Raw genomic sequence first — 20,159 nt, forward strand, 5'->3', positions numbered from 1 at the left:
TGGGTCAGCTGGTTGAACATCTGACTCGATTCCAGCTCAGGTCATCATCTCGGGTTGAGATCGTGCCCGGTGTCAGGCTCCACATGTGGCAAGGAGTCTCCTGGCAGATCCCCTCCCTGTCCCTCTGCCCCTGGGCTCCAACACATGCACACACGCTCTCTCTCTGAAGATAAATAAATAAATATTTTAAAAATATAAAAAGTAACAAAAAATGAAAATGTATGCAATAGTTCATTTAAAAAACATTGAGCATGGGCTGGTTGGCTCAGTGAGTAGAGCATGGGATTCCTGATCTCAGGGTCATGAGTTCAAGCCCCACATTGGGCATAGAGATTACTGATAAATAAATAAATAAATAAACAAATAAAAATAAAAACAAAAAACACTAATCGTCTACTATGTGCAACCTACCAGGTGCCAAGGGCACAACTGTAGCTTCTTCTGTGAATGTTAGGAAAAGGCTGGGAGTCTAAAATGCAGTGCTGAACGTGAACATGAGCAGCAGAATGGGATATATAACAAGACAGATTACATAAACTGAAAATCTACACATAGCTATGAAAATCTATACCTGACCTATCTTTTGCAGTTCCCCCACAAAACAGCAACACAGGTTTTGCAAGGTAACCTACAAAAAAAAAGAGTCATCAAAGATGTTAAAGGAGGGCGCCTGGGTGGCTCAGTTAAGCAGCTGCCTCCAGCTCAGGTCATGATCCCAAGATCCTGGGATGCAGCCCTGCATCAGGCTCCCTGCTGGGCAGGGAAGTCTGCTTCTCCCTCTCCCACAACCCCTGTTTGTGTTCCCTCTCTAGCTGTGTGTGTCTCTGTCAAATAAATAATCTTTTTAAAAAAATTTTTAATATTTTTTTAAGGTTTTATTTATTCGTTTAACAGAAAGGGAGAGTACAAGCAGGGAGAGCAGGAGATAGAGTGGGAGGGAGAAGCAGGCTCTCCGCTGAGCCAGGAGCCGGATGTGGGACTCAATCCCAGGACCCTGGGATCAAGACCTGAGCCAAAGGCAGCTGCTTAATGAACTGAGTCACCCAGGCGCCCCTAAAAAAATATATTAAAGGAGTTGCTAAGTGGTGGTGAGGGTGTGGAGAGGACACATGAAGCACAGGGAGGGAGACAGAAGTGGGCGGCCGGGGCCTTGAGGGGAGGGGAGCGAAGGTTCCGGAAGGCAGGGAGCCTGGTTCACTCAGGTGGTCCGAAACAGAGAAGTAGAGAGGCCTGGAAAAATATGCAGGAGCACAGGCGACTTTTATTACCTTCTTCCTGGGTTTCTATATTTGCTGGATCTGCTATAAGAGACACGCATTCATTTTACAATTTTAAAAGTAAATAAATGAAAAAGCAAGCAAGCATGAATAGCGCAGCTGTTGTGGAAGACAGTCGGGCAGTCACTGAAAAATTCAAACACAGAACTCCCATGAGATCCCGCAGCTCACTCCCAGGTGTACACTGCGAAGAGCTGAGAGCAGAGACTCGTTGGGACACCTGCACACCCACGTTCACACGGTATGTTCGCCACAGCCCAAGGTGGAAACGACCCGAGTCCACCGACAGATGAATGGAGAAACGAAGTGGGGCCTATCCACGCAAGGGAATTCTGTGCCGCTCTAGACAGGAAGGACACGCCGGCATGCCGCAACGGAAGTGAGCACGGACAGCATCGCGCGCCGAGAAAAAAACCAGACACGAAAGGGTAAATACTGTAGGATTCCGCTTATAGGACCCAGCGGGAATAGACAGGCGCAGAGACCGAAGCAGAAGCTGCTACTGAGGGGCTAGTGAGGGGCACTCCCAGAAAGGGAAGCCCCCCGCCAAACCCCCCCACATCCCCGCCCCGCAGCTAGGGCCCTGGAGACTCGGGGCCCACCAGGGGGCGAGACTGGCTCCCTTTGGACTGAAAATGGAATCTGTCAATGTTGTGTTTTCTTGAGTTTGTTTTTGATGTTGAAAGTTGGTGTCTTTCTTTTTCCTGTCTCACACACACACACACACACACACACACACACAGATAGTCCAAGGAGACCAACAGGTGGATCTGGGAGGCGGAACCAGGGAGAGGTTCCCACAGAGCCTGTGGGCTGGTCTCCGACCCCACTCTCCCTCCTGCCCCAGCCCTGCCCCTGACCTGCAGGGGCCTGAGCAGGTCACTCTGCCCCAAAGCCCTCCACAGCTCGGCCAGCTTTCGCTGGGGCCCGTGCTGGGGACACAGGGCCTGGCACAGAGCAGGAGTGGGGGTCGGTGGAGACAGAACAGACGGACTGTCAGTCAGGTAGACAGATGGATGAGTGGACGAAGGGGAGCCCAAAGGGCAGGGAGGGCCCATGCTCCACAACCAGCCAGGGCTCTGAGAGCCCACATCCCAGCCAGGCTGTCACGGAGGGCCTGGCAGTTTGGATCTGAGAGGAAAACCCAGCAACCCGAATGTGAGTGCTGGCTCGGCCCTCTCAGAGAGAATAAGGAGAAGCTATTCTTCCCTGCATGGGTGGGTTTTGGGGATAGGATAGGTTTTGGGGATAAAAGACCTACAGTCCAGGTCTCCCTGTCCCTGCCCCCGGCCCCGGCCACAGTGCAGGCTCAGCTGGCCATGCCCTGGGTTCCCAGGCTCTGAGCGCGCTGTGTGACTTTGAAGCAGCCCCTCGCCTCCCTGTGCCGGGAGCGCGGGCTGGAGGCGCAGCCCCGCAGAGTCTGGAAGCCGAGCTGCCCCAGGCTGGCCCCCCACCCACCGGCCCCCTGCCTGTACCTACTTGGCATAGGCCTTCTCCACGAGGGCACACCAGAACTCGTTGCGAGAGCTGGAATGGCAGTAGATGAGCTGGTTGTTGACCGTGGGCAGCCGGTCGTCGATGACCACGTCCACCCACTCCCCGAAGCGCCAGAAGTGGAAGTGGAAGATGCCTGCATAGGCATTGGGTTTCTCAGGGTCCCACTCCTGCTCCTTCCAGTCTGGGATGACCTGGACAGGAAAGGGGACAGGACGGGAACACAGTGCGGGTCACATCTGGCTTCCTGAGGGCACAGAGGGGGCCGGCTGCCTGGAGGGAATCAAAGGAGAAAGGAGAAAGGTCCTGTCCCTATCTCTGCCATGAACGAGCATGGGACTTGGGTGCACACTTCTCATCTCTAGGCCTCAGTTTCCCTTCTCTGCAGTGGTTAGGTGTAGGCTCCTGCCAGCTGTCACTCTAAGACTCTAGGAGCTTCCTGTACCCTTTCTGGTGCCTCCCTCTGCGTCCTCCCCACTCAGAAACACACCACATCCCTCCCAGCCCCCATCTGGTGACTGGCGCTGCCAGCACCCAGTCCAGCCTGAGCGGCCCCTCCTTTTACCTCAGTCCATCCTACCTGGGCAATCTGAGCTCCTACATTCTGCTAAAATCCATCTCCCGTCTGCCCCTGGCGCCAGCCTGACCAGCCCCCACTTCCCAGCCCAGAACCCTCTAACAGCACCAGCCGCCACACGTGCCCTTGGCCCACACAGCAGCACAGTGATCTATCTTTCTGATCATGTCACCTCCCTGGAAAGTGAGTCCAAATCCTTAAGGTGCGCTGTCCCGCCACCAACTTCCGGGCTGGCTTTTCTACCGGCTCAGCCCCTGCTCCCTGCTCCAGGCTCTCTCTGCTCAGGAACTTTGCACTTGCTCTTCCTTCTCCTGTTCACTCAGCTGATTCTCACTTGCCCTTTAGGACCCACTTCCTCCTCCAGGAAGCCCTCCTTGACCTTTCAGACTAGGCTAGGACCCCATCTGTCCAATTCATGGCCCCTGGCCCTTCTCCTCGGGGACCATTACCACAATTATAACTAAACAAGCATGTGTCACCCCGCTCAATTCTGTTATTAGCACTGGAAGTCTAGCTCTCTGAGGGCAGCAAGACATCAGGCCTGGTCACTGCCATATGCCCAGCACCTTGTCCAGGGCCTGGCCCAGAGATGGTGCTCGATCAACAGGTGTTAAAATTCACAGGCATTGGGACACCTGGGTGGCTCAGTTGGTTAAGCAGCTGCCTTCGGCTCAGGTCATGATTCCACCGTCCTGGGATCGAGTCCCGCATCGGGCTCCTTGCTCAGCAGGAGCCTGCTTCTCCCTCTGCCTCTGCCTGCCATTCTGTCTACCTGTGCTTGCTCTCTCTCCCTCTCTGACAAATAAATAAAATCTTTAAAAAAAAAAAATTCACAGGCATTGATTGGGTCTCTAACAATATTATTTATGGAACATCTGGGACACGCCAGGTGCCACGTCTGCAACCACCACAGATTATCTCAGTTTAATTCGCACAATAACCCTGTGCATAGATTATTATCATCTATCCCTCCTTTACAGCTAAAAAACCCTGAAGTTCAGAGAGGGCAAGCAATTTGCCCAGGGTCACACAGTCAGAAATCACACATTCTTTGGAGTCAGACAGACCTGGGTTTGAAACCAGGATTCAGACTTGTGACTTGCAGACCACTCTGCAGGGGACCTGTGCTGACACTTAGGACCCAGGTGAATCAGCTATGGTCCCTGCCCTCAGGAGGCCTCTAGTCTGGTGGAAAGAGGCAAATCTGGGCAGCAGGAGGTGGACAGAGAAGGGAAATCCCCGCACCCTAGAGTCAGGTGACTTTCTGGCCCTCCCCACAATGGGACCAAGGCAGGGGCTGGGACCATGGGCAGCTCCTTCTGGAAGAAAACCACCCTCAGGGATGGGGGTGGGCATGCAGGCATCCAGGCTGAGAAACCAGAGATGCATCAGGAGGCCATAAACCCCAAGGCCCAGACCAGCCTGTGCACAGACACTTCAGCCAAAAGCCATTCCCCAACCCCCACACTCATTAAGAGGGTTTTTGTTTACACACCTCTTACCATCAACAGGGATGTTGGCAAAGACAAACGGTCCCTGTGCGACACTGGAGACCCAGCAAACGAAGCTGCCAGTGGCGGAGGTCTGCCCGAGGCCAGACACAGACCGGGCTCTTCGCTCAGCCGCCCCCCGCTGCCCTTCCCACCACCTCTCAGGGCAATATCATGGGAAGTTGCCGGCACAGTGTTGCCCATGAGGACCAGGGAGGGAGGCAGGATTCACACTCGGGGCTTCAGGGCCTCGCACAGCATCTGGAACCCAGCAAGAACTCGACATTGCCCAGTGGTCCCTTTTCAGTCAATTCTGTGTTCTTTCGTAAACCTCCCAGGCCAGCCTCTGCCCCAGCACCCAGCACCCTCTCTCCTTTGCTTTCAGGACAGAAAGCTGTATCAAAAATGGGGCACATGCAGGGTGGCTTATCATCCCCACTGCACAGATGGGAAGGTGGAGAGATGAGGAGCTGCCCAAGGGCACCAAGGGATAGGGAGTCCGAAGCTGAGCACACCAGCCAGGCCCATGCACCCTCCCCCACTACCCCCTGCTCTGAAAGCTCTGGACTGCACGGGGGCCGGGGAGGGAGGAAGAGGAGCCCTCACAGGGCGCTGGGACTACTGCTGGGGATGCAGAAGGATCATTAGCCAAACCTGGGGTTTGGCCCTGTGCCCTCTGTGGCTCAGGAAGCAGCTAATGAGGCTCTAGGGCCTGGAGATCCTGAGTCAGGGATCCCCATGGGCCTCAGTTTCCCCTCCTACATCACGGCCGGTGAGTCTAGCATGGCTGGTTTCTTATCCCACACTCCCTCTGCTGCCAGCAGGGTCCTGAGTGAGGAGGAGGACACTGTGCAAGAAGGTGTACTCATACAGGCCCTCAAACTCAAAGCTTCCACACCACGTCCAGTCATACCAGGAATCAAGGAAGCAACCAAAGACCCTCAGGCCACATCACAGGATTCCAAGACCAACCTACAGAGGCTCCCACTGGCCAGAGACAGGCCAAGTGCAGCATCAGTAAGAGTAATTACTGCAATGGATCAAAACACATCAGACACGTTCCCATCTACGAGACCACAATGATACTCACAACAAGAAGTCATCAATCACTCTTGGAGGATAGCTGGGAATCAACTCGTTTTTCTTTTAAAACTGGAAAATTAAGGGGAAGAATCAGGATTTATCCCACTGGGCCAGTGGGGAACCAAGAACAGCAGATGAAGGGAGGTTTGTATCTGGAGATGAGCTTCAGAAATGAGGAAGAGACTAGAATATGAGACTCTCATCATTTTACGACCACTGGCAAATAATGGATTTAGCAATGGTCATGGACGGCTTCTAACATCACGAAAAAGAGAGACGAGCAGCCATCACGTACCTCGTGAGAGAGGTATGCAAGGTCTCCTGTGAAGCATGCCAAAAACTTGTGCCTGAACCTCACAGAACCACTAGGGGAGGTCCGCGCTTACAGGAAATGGGGGGCAGAGAGAACACTTGAAACACCACCATGAAAACCAAGCCAACGATGGATGGAAGAAAAGGTTTAATATTGAAGAAATTTCTACCTCAAGAGTCTAGAAAAAAAATTTCACCAAGTAAAGGGAAAGAAAGAATAAAGATAGCAGGAATCAGTAAAATAGAAGACACTCAAAAAATAGAGAAAATGAGGGTCCGTGTCTGGGTTCTCTATTCTGTTCCATTGATCTATGTGTCTGTTTTGTGCCAGTACCATACCGCCTTGATGGTCACAGCTTTGTAATATATGCAGTGATCCGAAGGGCCGCCTACACCCCAACGTTCATACCAATGTCCACAATAGCCAAACTGGAAAGAGCCGGGATGTCCACAGATAGGTGAATGGATAAAGAAGGTGTGATATATACTCACAACAGAATATTACTCAGCCATCAGAAAGGATGAATACTTACCATTTGCGTCGATGTGGGTGGAACTGGAGGGGATAATGCTGAGTGAACTAAGTCTGAGAAAGACTTACCATGTGGTTTTACTCATGTATGATATAGAAACAGCTCAGCTCAGAGGGTCATAGGGGAAGGGAGGGAAAACTAATGGGGACTTATCGGGAAGGGAGAAAAATCAATGGAAACTCTTAACTAAAGGAAACAAACTGAGGGTTGAGGAAGGAGAGAGGTGGGGGGAATGGGGTTGCTAGGTGAGGGGCATTAAGGAGGGCACGTGATGTGATGAGCGCTGGGTGTTAGAAGTAACTGATGAATTATTTAACACTATATCTGATACTAATGGTGTACTCTATGTTGGTTAATTGAATTTAAATAAAATTAAAACACACATACACAGACATTTATGGTAGAAATTGGAAACCAAAACTCCTACTGGGCGTTTGATGCTATGAGGGAATTACCATGAAATGTGAAAATATTTTAGTTGTTCTAATATTGCGGTTACAGAGTTTTGTTTTTGTTTTATTTTATTTTGTTTTTGGCGACCCCTTATTACCCAGAGATGCACTGGGAAATATTTACAGATGAAATGATATGTTGCCTGGAGGGCGTCGGGGGAGGGGAATAAGAGGAAAACAAGAGTGGCAGTGAGCTGACAGTTGTTGAGGTGGAGGGACGGGCAGCAGGGAGCACAGTAAGCCATCTCTCTCCTCCCATGTTGGCTCCAGCTAAAACGCCCCATTCCCAGGGCCACCAGCTCCCTGGCCCAGCAGTCACAGCCCTGAGGCTCTGCTGACCCTCTCGGCCTCACCCCCCAATACTGCCTCCCACCTCAGGCTCCCAGAATATCTACACCCCTGATGCTTGAGGCCACCTCGGCTCTGCACACGTGGCTCCCTCTCCGGTACCTTCCTTGTCCCTCGGGGGGTGAGCTGAGCAGCAGTATGCAGGGCTCTCCGGGCCTGGTGCTCCCAGGGCAGCCTCTTTCCCTTTCCAGAAAGGAGCTTCTGGAGGGCGGGGCTGAGCCCCACTCACCCCCAGATCCCCCCCATGCCCTGCATAGAGAGGTCGGCTCCCCAGCTGGACAAGTCTTTGTGGAAGAAAAGTCTCCAAGTGCCAGCCGCAGCAGGGCCCTGTCCAACCAGTGACCTTGCAGCCGCTACTGGACCCCTGCCCAACCACACTGCATGGCCGGGACTTCGCTTCAACTGGCCGCCACTCTGAGCCTCAGTGCCGGCCTCTGCCTCCCCTACCCCAGGGCTGCTGGGAGGCCCAGGACTGACAGTGGCTTTGGGGGTGTCACCTTAACTGTGGAGGGCTCACATGGAGCCCTTAACTGTGGAGACACCTGTGAGGAGGGCTCATCCCGCTGGGGAACACAGGACAAGTGCATGCGCCCACACAACGTCCTGCAAACCCTGGGGCTGGCAAGGGGCTCAGGTGACCTGGGCAGCTTCCCTCCCAAGGGGAACCTCAGCAACAGCCCCCCCCACGCAGATGGGAAAAGAGAGGCCTGAGGGCTCAACGCACATACTTAGGCTGAGCTGGTAGCAAGGCAAGGACTATGGAGGATTTGGAAAGCCCCTGGCACCCACTACAGAATCAGCCCAGAAAGCTCAGGCAAGGCAGGCACCATGGGGCCCCAGGGCCTGGAGCACTCCCGGCTCAAATCCCCCTCAGACTCTGAGCCAGTGGGACACGCCTGCATTGAGTGTGTGAGTGCATGAATGCCAGTGCACGTGGTGTACACAGCACGCATGTGTGTGAGCACCAGTGTATGTGCGTGTGCACACGGGCATCACGTGTCTGTGAGTGTCAGCGTGCATGCAAGCATGGCACAGGGAAGGCACTGTCACAGATCTCTGCCTGGGAGCCCAGAGGGCCAGCTGGGGGCATTTCCGCCCAAGGCCGGTAGGGCTGAGGTCTGAAGGGCTGCAGGGGGCGGGTGGTGCCTGTGTTACCCAAGTCAGGTGGGTAAAATAGAGGGTTCCTGGTTTCAAGCACCTGAAGCTCCTCAGTTCTCAGCTTCTGATTGCAAGAGTCTCAAATTCCCAGGTTTCAGAGGCCATGACGGGAAGAGGTCAGGAAGCTTGGGTCCCCCAACCCTACTCCCTACACCCTTGGGAAAGCAGAGCCCTGTCGCTCCCCACGCAGAGTGAGGATGTGATGCATCTGCAGGGGTCTGGGGTTTCCCATCCACAGGGCCAGCCGTACGCTCAGAGACCCGGGCAGGACTCCAGGATCAGGGCAGGACTCCAGGGTCGGGGCAGGCCCCCTCCTGCTGGGCTGCCCAGCTACACCATGCGGGCTAAAGATCCCCTCTGCTGGGCCATCCTGAGCCTGGTGATGATGGCACAGGAGAATCCATGCCCTCTCGTCCACTCCAACCAGGGCCAGGCCTGGCCCCTGTCCGTCCCTCCACCCCACACCACCTGCTCCCAGAAGCACTGGACTGCTGGGCTACCTCAGGAAACCCACTGCACTGCTCCTCTGTAAATAGGTTCTCCTGACAATCCTCTCAAAATAACTGAAAAGACCGTGTGTCTCAAGTGACTGGGAGAGTCACGAAGAGCAAATGGAGAGATGGTGCTGTGTGGCCACTTCCTGAGGCCCTGAGAGTTTCACTAACATGAACCCATTCAGACTTCACAAGGGCCGCCATACAAGGAGGCATCATCGTTAGTCCCTGCCAACAGGGTCACACAGGTGGTCAGTGGTAGGCCCCTCAGCACGGCACGCGCTTCCTCAGTGGGAGGAAGAAGCTCAGGAGACAGCAGGTCTCTTCTCTCTACGGTTTCCTGTGGGTTCCATGGAAAATGGGTCCTTGTTTCCCACTCCTGGCATCCTCCCAGCCCAGTGTCGGCTGTCAAGCTAGGGAGGGGAGCAGGAGTGGAAGGGCTGGGCTCTGTTGCCCCCACCCCTTCCACAGGGATCTTCAGGAGTGGATGGAGGCCAGGGCTGGAAGGGCAGGGCTCGGGAAGGGAAACAAGATGGCCACAGTTGCTCTGGGGAGGGCTCCTGGGTGGAGGACTAGGAAGTGAGATCTGGTTGTATGGAGCCTTTTGAAGAAACAGTCATTCCTAGTCAAAACCTCAAGTGTGGCCCTTGAAGCAAGATGTGACCTCCATCACTGGGAAGAAGCAGGCCTCCCCCTGCCCACCCGAGGGGGCCGCAGACCCAGAGCCTGGTCCAAACACAGCCACCTCCTTTGTCCCCTCCACGCCTTCTGTGACTTTAGGCAGATGGCTTCATCCTCCAGGCCTCTTTGTCTCTGTCCTAAAACAGAGTGAGCTCCAGAGAGATGACAAGGGAAAGAGCTCTAGAGAAGGGCCAAGTGGGCACTAAAGGGATGTAGTAACATCATTCTTGTCTGGTCAGCGGGGCAGGGGCTGCCTGAGGACATGCATTAAACTGGCGATGTAGGCCTAGCCCCACCCCACCCCTGCCACTCCCCATCCCGTCTGCCCCCTGGCCAGCCAGCCCACCAGGGAGGGGCCCTGGAGACTATGTGTGGCTTGGTACGTCCCCACCCAGCCCCTTTGGGCCCCACCTGCTGAGGACCAGATGGCACCTCTCAGTGGCCTCGGCATGTCCCCACGCTTCAGACAGAGGCCGTACTGGGGGCTCCTGGGGAAAAACCTGCCAGGGGTGTTGGTACCCCACTGAGTATCAGGAGACCTGGTTCTAACTCTATCCTGATGTCTGACCATGGGCCAGTCCCTTGACTGCTCCAGGACTCATCTCTGACAGCAGCCGGGGGAGGGTGTGGGAATGCGGGAAAAGGCCAAGGAGGGGATGCTCAGGGCTCTGCGGGGACTGGAGAGGGCTGTCAGAGGGGAGGGGCAGGGGTGGCTCGCGGTGAGACACTGCACACCATGAGGTGAGGGCACAGAGGCTTTATTGGGGACACACAGTGCAAGGAGTGGATGTGGGGGCTCAGGGTGAGGGTACAGACAGTCTGCATAAGAGGGTCCCCCAAGCTACAGGGAGAGGTCAAGCAGAGAGGCGAAGGGCAGGGCCATCTCTGGGGTTCCGGCTGGCCCTACTGGCCATCAGACTGGGACTTCAAGCCTGGCCGGGAACAGACCCCCGAGCAGAGAGTCAGAAACACCACAGCCAATCCCCACCTAAAGAATGCCCATTCCCAAACCCCACTCCTGTTTGCATGCCTCGAATGGGGCTCACCCTCCCAGCAGCTCCAGCCACTGTGGATGGCTCTCGCCCTCTCCCAGTGCGTCTGTTCGCTGGGCCCTGTGGCCCTCGCTGGGTCTGCTTCATGAGCAAAGTGTCATGGGCCTCTTCCTGACAAAAAAAAAAAAAAAAAACAAACCACCCAGAGCTGGCTTAGAGACAGAGTGTTGGGGGTACTTCCTGAGGTGCCCCTTGGGCCTGAGCCTTTCCTGCCCAGGGAGCAGGGGAAAACCTCATATCCCAGCAGGGATACTGAGGTCCCAAAGAATCTATTGACTCCAGCTCCAGGGCTCTGGACCCCTCTCTCCTGCTTCCCCCTGGCAGAGGGAAATCCCTTCACTATGCTGTTCCCTGCTTCACTGTATGAACCTCAGAGGCTCTCAGCTCAGGAGCCCCCCTCCCCAAGGTCATCCGGACCAAGCCTCTACTAAGGGCCACCCATGAACCAATTGGGCAATACACAGTAGATCATCTAAAATCAGACTTGCTCACAGGTACAGGCTCTAGAACACAGCCATGAACACAGCACGCTCTCTCAGTATATAAGCACACGTACAGATAGATGCATCTCTACGTAACTTTTTCACATGTCCCCTCCCTGCCACTTACCCCCCTGAAGTCATCCCCAGTAGGGCAGGAGCTGGCAAGCACAGCCTCGAGCCTGCCAGCTGCTCCCCACTGCCCCAGATCAGCCCCTACAATGCTGCCTGAAGTCCTGGGGCCCCTGAAGCATCCCTGGACCATGCCAGGCCCGGGCCAGGAGCGGTGCCTTCCTGGGTCCTCAGGCTCACTGTTCACCTCTGGGATTCAGCGAAGGGCACTGTGGCCAGGAGAGCAGTGATCCCCCAGGGAGGCCGCTCTGTCGTCTGTCTCTCCGTCTCCTGAGGAAGCCCGAAGGCTGGTGCTTTGGATCTCTTTCTCTGTGTCTGTCTCTGTCAGTCTCTCCGAGTCTCTCTCCGGACAACGAAGCAGAGGGAAGGCACATGCCCCACCAGGCCTCCATGGTCTACAGTAGAAGCAGCGGCAGCCAGGTCAGCTTCTAGACTACAGGACCTCTGCAACCTCCTCACGGGAGCAGGAATGCCAGCACCAGGGAAAGGAGAGGAGGAAGCACACAGGCTCAGAGGGTCCTGGGCATGCTGAGGGCAGATCAGCAGCTAGAAGAATGTCCTCCAATACACGCCTGGGGTAGGGGAGCACGCGCAGGGGAGGGGGTGGCGGGCAGGCATGGGGAGGGTGAGGCAGCCAGCAGCAGCCATCAGAGCTGGTTAAAAACCACAGAGGCCTTGAGGTCAGCGGGCTCCAGGCCCTCGCCAAAGGTGATGAGGAAGTACATGACCCTGCGGATCTTGGCCAGATCCGATAGGCGCTCCCCAAACTCCAGGGCGTCGGCCTCGTTCCAATCCATGGCCTCCGAGTCCTCCTTGCGCCAGAAGATGGCAGCGGGGTCCAGCAGCTGGCGCGTCATGAGGTTGGTGAGGTCGGGTGTCCAGTTCTGGGAGGTGCCCGTGATGGTGACCTTGCCCGGCTTGTCCAGCACCACGTCCCAGCGCTCGAACTGCAGCTTCTGCTGCTGGACGAAGTCCAGGCGGTAGACGGACTCAGCCGGCCGCAGCAGCTTCTCGCCATCCTGGCGCTTCTCCCCGCGCTGCTTCAGGCTCTCTACGCGCAGCCGCATCTGCTTGGTCAGGTCCTGGTCCAGGACCAGGGGCATGCTGAGCTGCGGCTGCTTCGGCCCGTCCTCCGCCATGCTGGGTGCTGCTGCTGCAACGCTGCCTAGGAGCCCCGTGTGCCCTGTGTGCAGGGGCCTCACCGCCAGGGCCAGAGGCCCCAGAGGACGCCCCGCCTACCCTTTGGCCCTCCCCGGGCCCCTCCCCTCTCCTTGCCCCTAGGCCCAGCCTAGCCCTGCCCTGCCCAGTGCTCAAAATGGGGGTGGGAGGCCCCCACACCTTCTCTCTCCTCCTCCAAGAGGCAGGAACTGAGGCATAGCCAGCGGGCAGAGGGCGACAGGTTCCTCAGGGACCAGGCTGCTGATGTCAATTGCTGTGGTAACAGCCCTGACAACCTGACTCCCACAGAAGGACTTGTTTGTGAAGAAGGGAGGGTGCCTGGGGCAGTAAGAAGGGGAGGGAGCTTGGGAGCAGGGGTGCACTGGAGAGGCTGCAAGACCCCCTGGCAGGAGGGGAGGGAGGACAAGGAACAGAGCGGGCCTGCTGTTGGGAGAGGTTCCACCCTAGCCAGAACCTGAAGCCACCTCGCCTTCAGCTCAGCCTCACCCTCAGCCCTCCACACCCAACCGCCAAGGCCTTCGTTCTGCCTCCCAGGGGCCCTGGGAGCCCTCCAGTCCAGCCCCAGCGCCAGGACCAGCCTGGCCACCTCCATCTCTCACCTAACCCTGCTGGCAAACTTTAGACCTCATCAGAATCCCCTGCAGGACCTAGAACATGATCGCTAGGCTCCACCCCCACTGCTTCTGATTGAACAGGGCTGACCAGGCCTAGGAATCTGCATTTCTGCCAACCTCCTGGGGGATGCTGATGCTGCTGGTCCAGGGACTGGGAGAATCACTGACCTACAGGAGTCCTGTCCACTGGCCCTGCCTCCTCTCCAATGAATCCCAGCACTAATTCCATCCACATCAAGACTCAGTTTCCCCCTAGGAGACCTGAGGCTGAGAAAGAATCTGACAGACATCTGTTCTACAGTGGCTGAGGTGGAAGCAGGGGCTCAGCTAGCATATTCTAGTAAATGGAAGAACTGGAATATGTGAGGGAGGGGGAGAGGGGAAAGGGGAAGCTGCCATGACACGCCACACACAGAAAAGAGGACAGAGGCACAGGCCAAAGTGTAACAACTGAAAATGATCTGGAGGGTCTAGTGGACCACAAGCATAGTAACTGCTAGATGGAGGCTAAATCAGTCAGTGGGATCTTGGCCATGTGATCAGCAGGAGGTCACCCAGCAGCTGGTCCTGTTGTAAACATCTCAAATGAGGTCAGTTCTGGAGGCTGCTGGGGGCAGTCCCCCAAGGGCATTCGAGAGGATGTGAGACCTCAAGCTGCCTGACCCTCCCAGAACCTTTCACTCTGTAGCTTCAGGGGCAGAAGAGAGGGAAGCAACACTGCTGAGGAATTACTGTGGAGTTAAGCCGGCACCTAGAACAGGGCTTGCCACATAGGAGGCCCTCAGAAGACGCTTGTTGAATGATTGAATGAATGAATGGCACTGAGAAGAGAACTAATGTGATAGGGCCCAAGGCCAACGCCAGCCAGAGGCGAAGATGTGCATATGGGGAGAGTACACAAACACTGACCGAAGCCAAAATGAGGTTTAGGGGCAGGTGTGTATTAAAGTGCAGGATGACGGACACGCCTGGAAGGTGAAGCCAGGGAGACTGGGCCTTCAGCAGAACACCTGCGGGAAGGGCAGATGTGGGCATGGGCTGTGGCCGCCATGGAGAGAGGAGGCCGAGGCTGCTGACGGTAAAGGCTGATGGAGCCGCAAACAGGACCTGAGGACGGGATGATGAGGGCAGGGTGTCAGCCACATGGGTGTGGTAATCCCTGGGACACAGCAGCATTGGGCAGAAAAGGCTGGGAGACTGGAGGCTCCAAGCCCCTGGTGCCCGGGTAGAAGCTGTTCCACAAGGAATGGCAACAAGGTGGGCAGGGCCGGGTGGTGGAGAGCCAAGGGCATCAGCCTATAGGGGCTGCCAAGTAGGGGGGTGTGTTCTGGAAGCTGCACCAAGGGGAGTGAGAATGCCCACCTCATCTCTGGACCTGCAGGACGCCGGGGAGACCCAGGGGTTATATGACCCTGGGGAGAGCCTGGGCTCAGCCTGGGCCAGCTGCCGACCAGCAGGAGGAGGCTGAGGGTGGAAGGTGTCCAGGGCTTGGGCCTCAAAAAGGTGGGGCTGGAGAGGCCAGAGTGGGAAGGGAGGAGAGAAAGCAGGAAGAAGGCTGCAGGTGGGGCCAGGTCCAGGGCCACCCATGGCTCTCTGCTTGGCCACTGGACACCTTGGGAAGACCCACTAGAGCCTGGAATAGGAATGAACAGAGGAGGAGAGCAGGTTCCCAACTTGCCTATGTGACTGCAAAACTGTGTACCGAAAAGCAATGCAAATGCCTCTTGAACCCCAACTGGAGAAGCAGTCTAGAGGGAAACAGAGTAAACCCCAACACCGGTTGTTTATGGCTAAAGCAAGCCTTCAGCGACGCAGTACCTGTGTACATCTTCTATCCCCAGTGTTGGGAATGGTGTGGGGTACATCTGGTGCCCCGTTACCTGGGCTGAATGACCTGCTCTGTAGCTCACGGGCATGAGCTGCGCAGATAACGGGGGACATGTCGGCCACCCCCCAATCTTCACTCTCAGACAGCCAGGGACTCACTTCTGCTCGGCTTTCCTCCTCTGGCCAGGGGCACCCGAGGCTCGAGGCTCAGAGCAGGGATCGGGCCTGCACCAGGCTCTGGGGGAGGTGAGCACCCAGAATGAACCAGGCCTGATGGCAAATGCTCCAGCCCACTGTCACATCCTGATTCCTGGCCCATAAAACCCAGTCACCTGAAATCCACTGTCCCGTCCTCAGAGAATGGACAGACCATAACGCCCCTACCAGGGATCCCACAAGAGGGAGAGGCCCACTGCCAAGAAGTGTCTACTAGAACAGAGGGACAGGTGGGGAACCCAGGGGTGGGTGGGAGGGAGGTGGATTGAACACAGGTATATTGCCACTAAATACCACAGGCTTGCCCTCCCCCACCACAGGCTCCATTTATCCTCCTACAACTCTGGGGACTAGAAAGGTCAGGTTTATGCCAAGACAAGGAGAAGGAACCTGACTTGCCCAGTGTCACGCAAGGGCATCCAACCAAGCATCCAACCGAGGTCTGGCTGGTTTCAAATCCTGTGCCCATCAGCCCCAGGTTGCATCAAGAACTAGAGGTAAAGGGGTGGCTTCCTGGAGGAGGCGGCACTACCTATTGCGGGCATTGTGCACCAGTGTCCCGAGGTTCAGCATCCCCAGAGTGAGGAGGAGGGGGGGAGTGGGAGTGGCTGGGCACCCCTGCTCCATGGAGAAAACGGTGGGTGGAGCAGGGGAGGCCCTGCAGGGCAACAGGCCCAAAAGTGAGGGGTGACAACAAACAGGGCCCAGTCAGCAGGGACAGGAGGGGAGGTAAGGCACAGTAATAAGCTCCCCAGGGCACCCCTCCTCCTTCTAGGACCCAGGACCTATCACCACAGCAGCACCAGGAGGCAGAGTGCAATTAGCTGAGAACACCTTGTTCCCTCCAGCCTCCTAGGGACCGGAGCTCCTGGAGATTGCCTCCCAGTCCTTGAAGCCTCCAGACCAGCCAGGCCAGGTGCCCTGACCCCCTGCAGGCAGAAGCTCCCACCCAGCAACAAATAAACACAGATGGGCCACAGCTTCAGTGACAGTCCTCCTGCCTGAGGGTCGGCTCCCTTCCTCCACTCACTGCCGCAGGCCAGGCCCAGGACAAGACACACAGGAGGTGGAGGCTCCTCCCTACGAATGACCAGAGAGCCTGTTTCCCAGGAGGGGACACGGTGAGCCAGGCTCTGGCCCCACTGAAGGCCCAGGAGGCGTAGGGTAGGAGGGCCGGCGGCCGTGGTGCTACTGGCTGCTAGCAGCTCCATCCAACAATTTGGGGAGGGAATCGGTTCTCAGAACTTTCTTGAGCCTTCTCTGGGCCAGGATCCTGCTGGGCTCAGTGGGAAGATACAGCTGGGCCCGCTTTGCCCATGGGGAGCTCACCTCAAGAAGGGAGACCACAGGTAAACAAGGGATTACAGGACAGGGTGGGAAGTCTAGGGCCAGCCCTACAGGATTCCTGAGTGCCACTGTCAGCCCCAGACGTAGCTGCAGATGGGTTCAGAGGCAGGGAGACCTTGTTCTGGGCTCAGAGAAGGGGCCTGGAGCCTGGAGACAGGGGCGGCGAGGACAGCCCTACATCCAGAGAACAGCACTGGGCCCCAGCCCTCTCTGGTCTTTGAGGCTCATGAGTGACATGATCCCACATGTGGCTCTCTGAGGCCCTTCCAGCCTGGATATCTACAATCACCCCTGTCTACAGGCTGCAGCAGTGACCTTTTCTGAGGGCTCTCCAGCACCTGGGTCCCCCCAGGACCATCAGGAGCCAGACCCCAGGGATACGCACCCTGGGGTGGCTTTGAAAGGTCACACCCCTGTTCAGAAGGCATGACAGTAGGGCACCTAACACACAGTCCCAGCCCCGGCTAAGGGCACAGCTCCCTCTGACAGCTGGTGGATGCTCCCTGCTTGCCTGGGAATACCCATCATGTTCTATGAATGTTAATTACCAAAACATGGGTAACGAAGCCCCCACTCGCTGAGCACCGCACTGCATAGGCCCTTTGAGAACAGTTTCCCGTTTTGCCCTAACAAACTCCAAGAAGGAGCTACCCTCATATCCTGGTTTTTCATATGAGTAAACAGAACTAATTATAAAGCTACCAAATGGTGAGGCAAGGGCTTCAACCTAAGCCATCAGGCTGAGATGCCCAGAGCTTGTAAGGCCTGCTGCTGGCTCCTAATAGGAAGGGCAGGAAAGGCAGAGAGGAGCAGGGGGCAATGACTGGTATCTGCTAGCACAGGAACCCGCATGCTGTCCTGATGGATTCTATACAGACCAGCAGTCCAGCCTTTACCCCAGCCTCCCCGCCTCCTCAGGAAGGGAGCTCTCCCTGTGGGATTAAAGGGCTGCACTTCTGAGTGTCACCACAAGAGGGCAAAGTGTCAGGACTAGAGCCAGTTCTTTCCATCATGAGCCCTTGGCGCTGGTCCAGAACATCAGCACTTGGAACCAGGAATCATGAAACAAAACAAGCTGGACCACTCCCGCTGAACAAGGGAGAAAACTGAGGCCAAGATAAGGTCGAGGACTGACTGGCTAAGTCTATACAGCAGGTTCTGGCAGGGGGCCTCCAGAGCCCCAGCTAGTGGCGGCTGCACACTGCACCCGATTCAGGCAGCTTCCACATTTCACAGGCGCCAGTAATGCCAGGGGGCTCCAGGGACACTGTGGGCCCCCAACATTCAGGTGGGGACATATCAGAATGCCCGTGGGAGGCACACAGATTCCCAGCACCCGGCCCTGGAGAACCTAAGCTGGCAGGTGAGGGGAAAGCGATTCTGCTGCTCAGCCAGAGCTGGGAGCCCTGGTGTCACCCCACCCCACACCGGCACAGGCGTTCATAACGTCACACCTGCCAGCTCAGGCTGCACCTCCCCGGGCCGGCAGCGAGGGCCCCACCCCAGGCCTTACCTTCTGCCACAGCGACTCCCGGGAGGCGAGTGACGAGCAGGCCGCCACAAACCAGCAGTTGCCCACTTGGCCCTGGTGCAGGTCGTGGGAGCTGATGCCATCCACAAAGAGGCGGGGGTCCTCACAGATGTCCTGCGGAGAAGACAAGAGCGGACCTCACTGCCAGTGTGGAGATTGGCCCGCCTCTCCTTGCAGACCGGGGGCCCCAGTGTGGCCTGTCAGTTTCTCCGAATCCAGCTCCCCCCGGGTGCTACCCAGAAGGCCCTTCTCCCTTCCCCTGGATGAAGAAGTCTGCCCTTCAGGGCCAGAGGTTCAAGGGTGAACAGATGCTGTGGAAGGGCTTGGGGGACTGGCTCCGGGGCACCCCCTTCTGCCTGCCCTCTGTGCTCTTCCCCAGCCAGCAAAGGGTTAGTTCCCATCCTCCCCCAGCAGCAGCAGCCTGGCAGTGCCCACCCCAGCCCACCCTCAGGGGCCCCCATTCACACAGAGGGTGGGGACCCCAGGCAGAAACAAACAGCAAACTCACAGAGAATGAATGAGTGGCAAGGGCAGGGAGCTGACCACGCCAGGCCCGGGGCCAGCACACCCTCAGGCTGTCTCACTGGACCCTCAACCCCATGGAAGAGTGTGGGGTTGTTATTCCAGTTTATGGTCAAGGAATGAAGGTTCAGAGAAGGGCAGTGACTTGTCAAGGACACACAGCAAGCAATGCCGAGCAGAGCTCCTGGAGGGTCTTTTGTGTGGCCAGTGTGGGTCCAATGGGCCAGGCAGAGACAGGGCTGGGCAGGAAGGCAGTGCCCTTCCCCCTTCCCAGTCCAGGTCTCTGCTTGGGGCATGCAGGTGCCCACCTGTGTCCCGAAGCATCTTTACTCCACAGAGCTGAGAGAGAGGGAGGGAGTACTCCCCAAGGTGGAGGCAGTAAACACTGAGACAGGCCTGCCATGCACCAGTCATCCTGCCGGCACCATGACCCATCCTCACCGTGATCCTGAGACGTGGGCACCATGCCCACTGTACAGATGAGCAAACCAAGGCCCAGAGAGGTTGAACAATATGCCCCACACATAGCTGGGCCTGGCTCCATCACAAAGAGCTACTGAGGTCCTACCACAGGCAGCCAGTAGAAGGCAGCAGTCAGGAAGACACATTTGCTGGCTGTGCAACTTCGTGCCAGCGCCTCAGCCTCTCTCAGCCTCCATTTCCTCACCTGTGCAAAGGAGGCATACCCCTGCAGGGCTGTGGGGACACCACAAATCCCAGAAGCCGGGCACTCCACGGGGATAAGGGGAAAACGGCTAGGGGTTCTCACTAAGGCGTCTGGGATTCCTGTTGCCACCTCTGCCTGGGAAAACCAGTGTTTTGGGGGGCCAGATTGAAGGCCCTAACCCCCCTGAAGGCGTGAACAGCTCCAGATGGGACTTCGGTGTGACCCAGAGCCAAGCCATAAGGTGACTTCCCCATAATACAGACTGTGGCATGCTGCGGGTCGAAGTGATTCTGCCCCAGGTCATGGGAACCCAGTGAGGCTGGAAACTTGCAGAGCAGCAGTGCTATCTGGCAGGAAGAAGCTGTCCTCCCTCCCCACGGCCCTTCTTATCTTCTCTCCAGGGCCTGGCCCATAGGCAGACCAGTGCCCGGAGCCAGGGAGAGCTGTGACTTAGCACCTGCCTCCCTGGAAGGGGGGGCAGGGTGGGAACTGGGGGTGCTGCTTCGTACCTGGAGGACCCCAGCCACATGGCCACCACGGGAGGTGACCTCCTCGTACCCCTACCCTTCATATCTTCACAGCCAAGGTGCTGGAAAGACATGACTGGCCGGTGGTCCACAGAGGAGGATGCCGAGGCCCAGGAGCCAGTGACAACCAAGGTCTCATGGCAGTAAGTGGGACAATGGGACACAAC

The 20,159-nt window shown here is 56.7% G+C and overlaps 2 protein-coding genes across 5 annotated transcripts in view; both read right to left on the minus strand.

The window, feature by feature from the left end:
- CAPN5 (calpain 5) overlaps positions 1 to 20,159 on the minus strand; it is a 53,190-nt gene that overhangs the window by 11,792 nt on the left and 21,239 nt on the right. For all 4 annotated transcript variants that reach the window (XM_047690266.1, XM_047690269.1, XM_047690267.1 and 1 more), the window contains exons 3-4: positions 18,259 to 18,390; positions 2,757 to 2,965 (exon numbers count right to left, since the gene is read on the minus strand). In XM_047690266.1, coding sequence (XP_047546222.1) covers positions 2,757 to 2,965; positions 18,259 to 18,390 — 341 coding nt within the window. The remainder of the gene's footprint in view (positions 1 to 2,756; positions 2,966 to 18,258; positions 18,391 to 20,159) is intronic.
- OMP (olfactory marker protein) lies at positions 10,520 to 18,248 on the minus strand. Its single transcript, XM_047690273.1, has one exon. The coding sequence runs from the start codon at positions 12,699 to 12,701 to the stop codon at positions 12,210 to 12,212; it is 492 nt and encodes a 163-aa protein (XP_047546229.1). The 5' UTR covers positions 12,702 to 18,248; the 3' UTR covers positions 10,520 to 12,209.

This window comes from Lutra lutra, chromosome 10, assembly GCF_902655055.1.
Source record: "Lutra lutra chromosome 10, mLutLut1.2, whole genome shotgun sequence".
NCBI classification, from domain to species: Eukaryota; Metazoa; Chordata; class Mammalia; order Carnivora; family Mustelidae; genus Lutra; species Lutra lutra.

Coding starts and splice junctions, on each gene's coding strand:
- OMP (XM_047690273.1), bottom strand. CDS start 12,701: ATGGCGGAGGACGGGCCGAAGCAGCCGCAGCTCAGCATGCCCCTGGTC.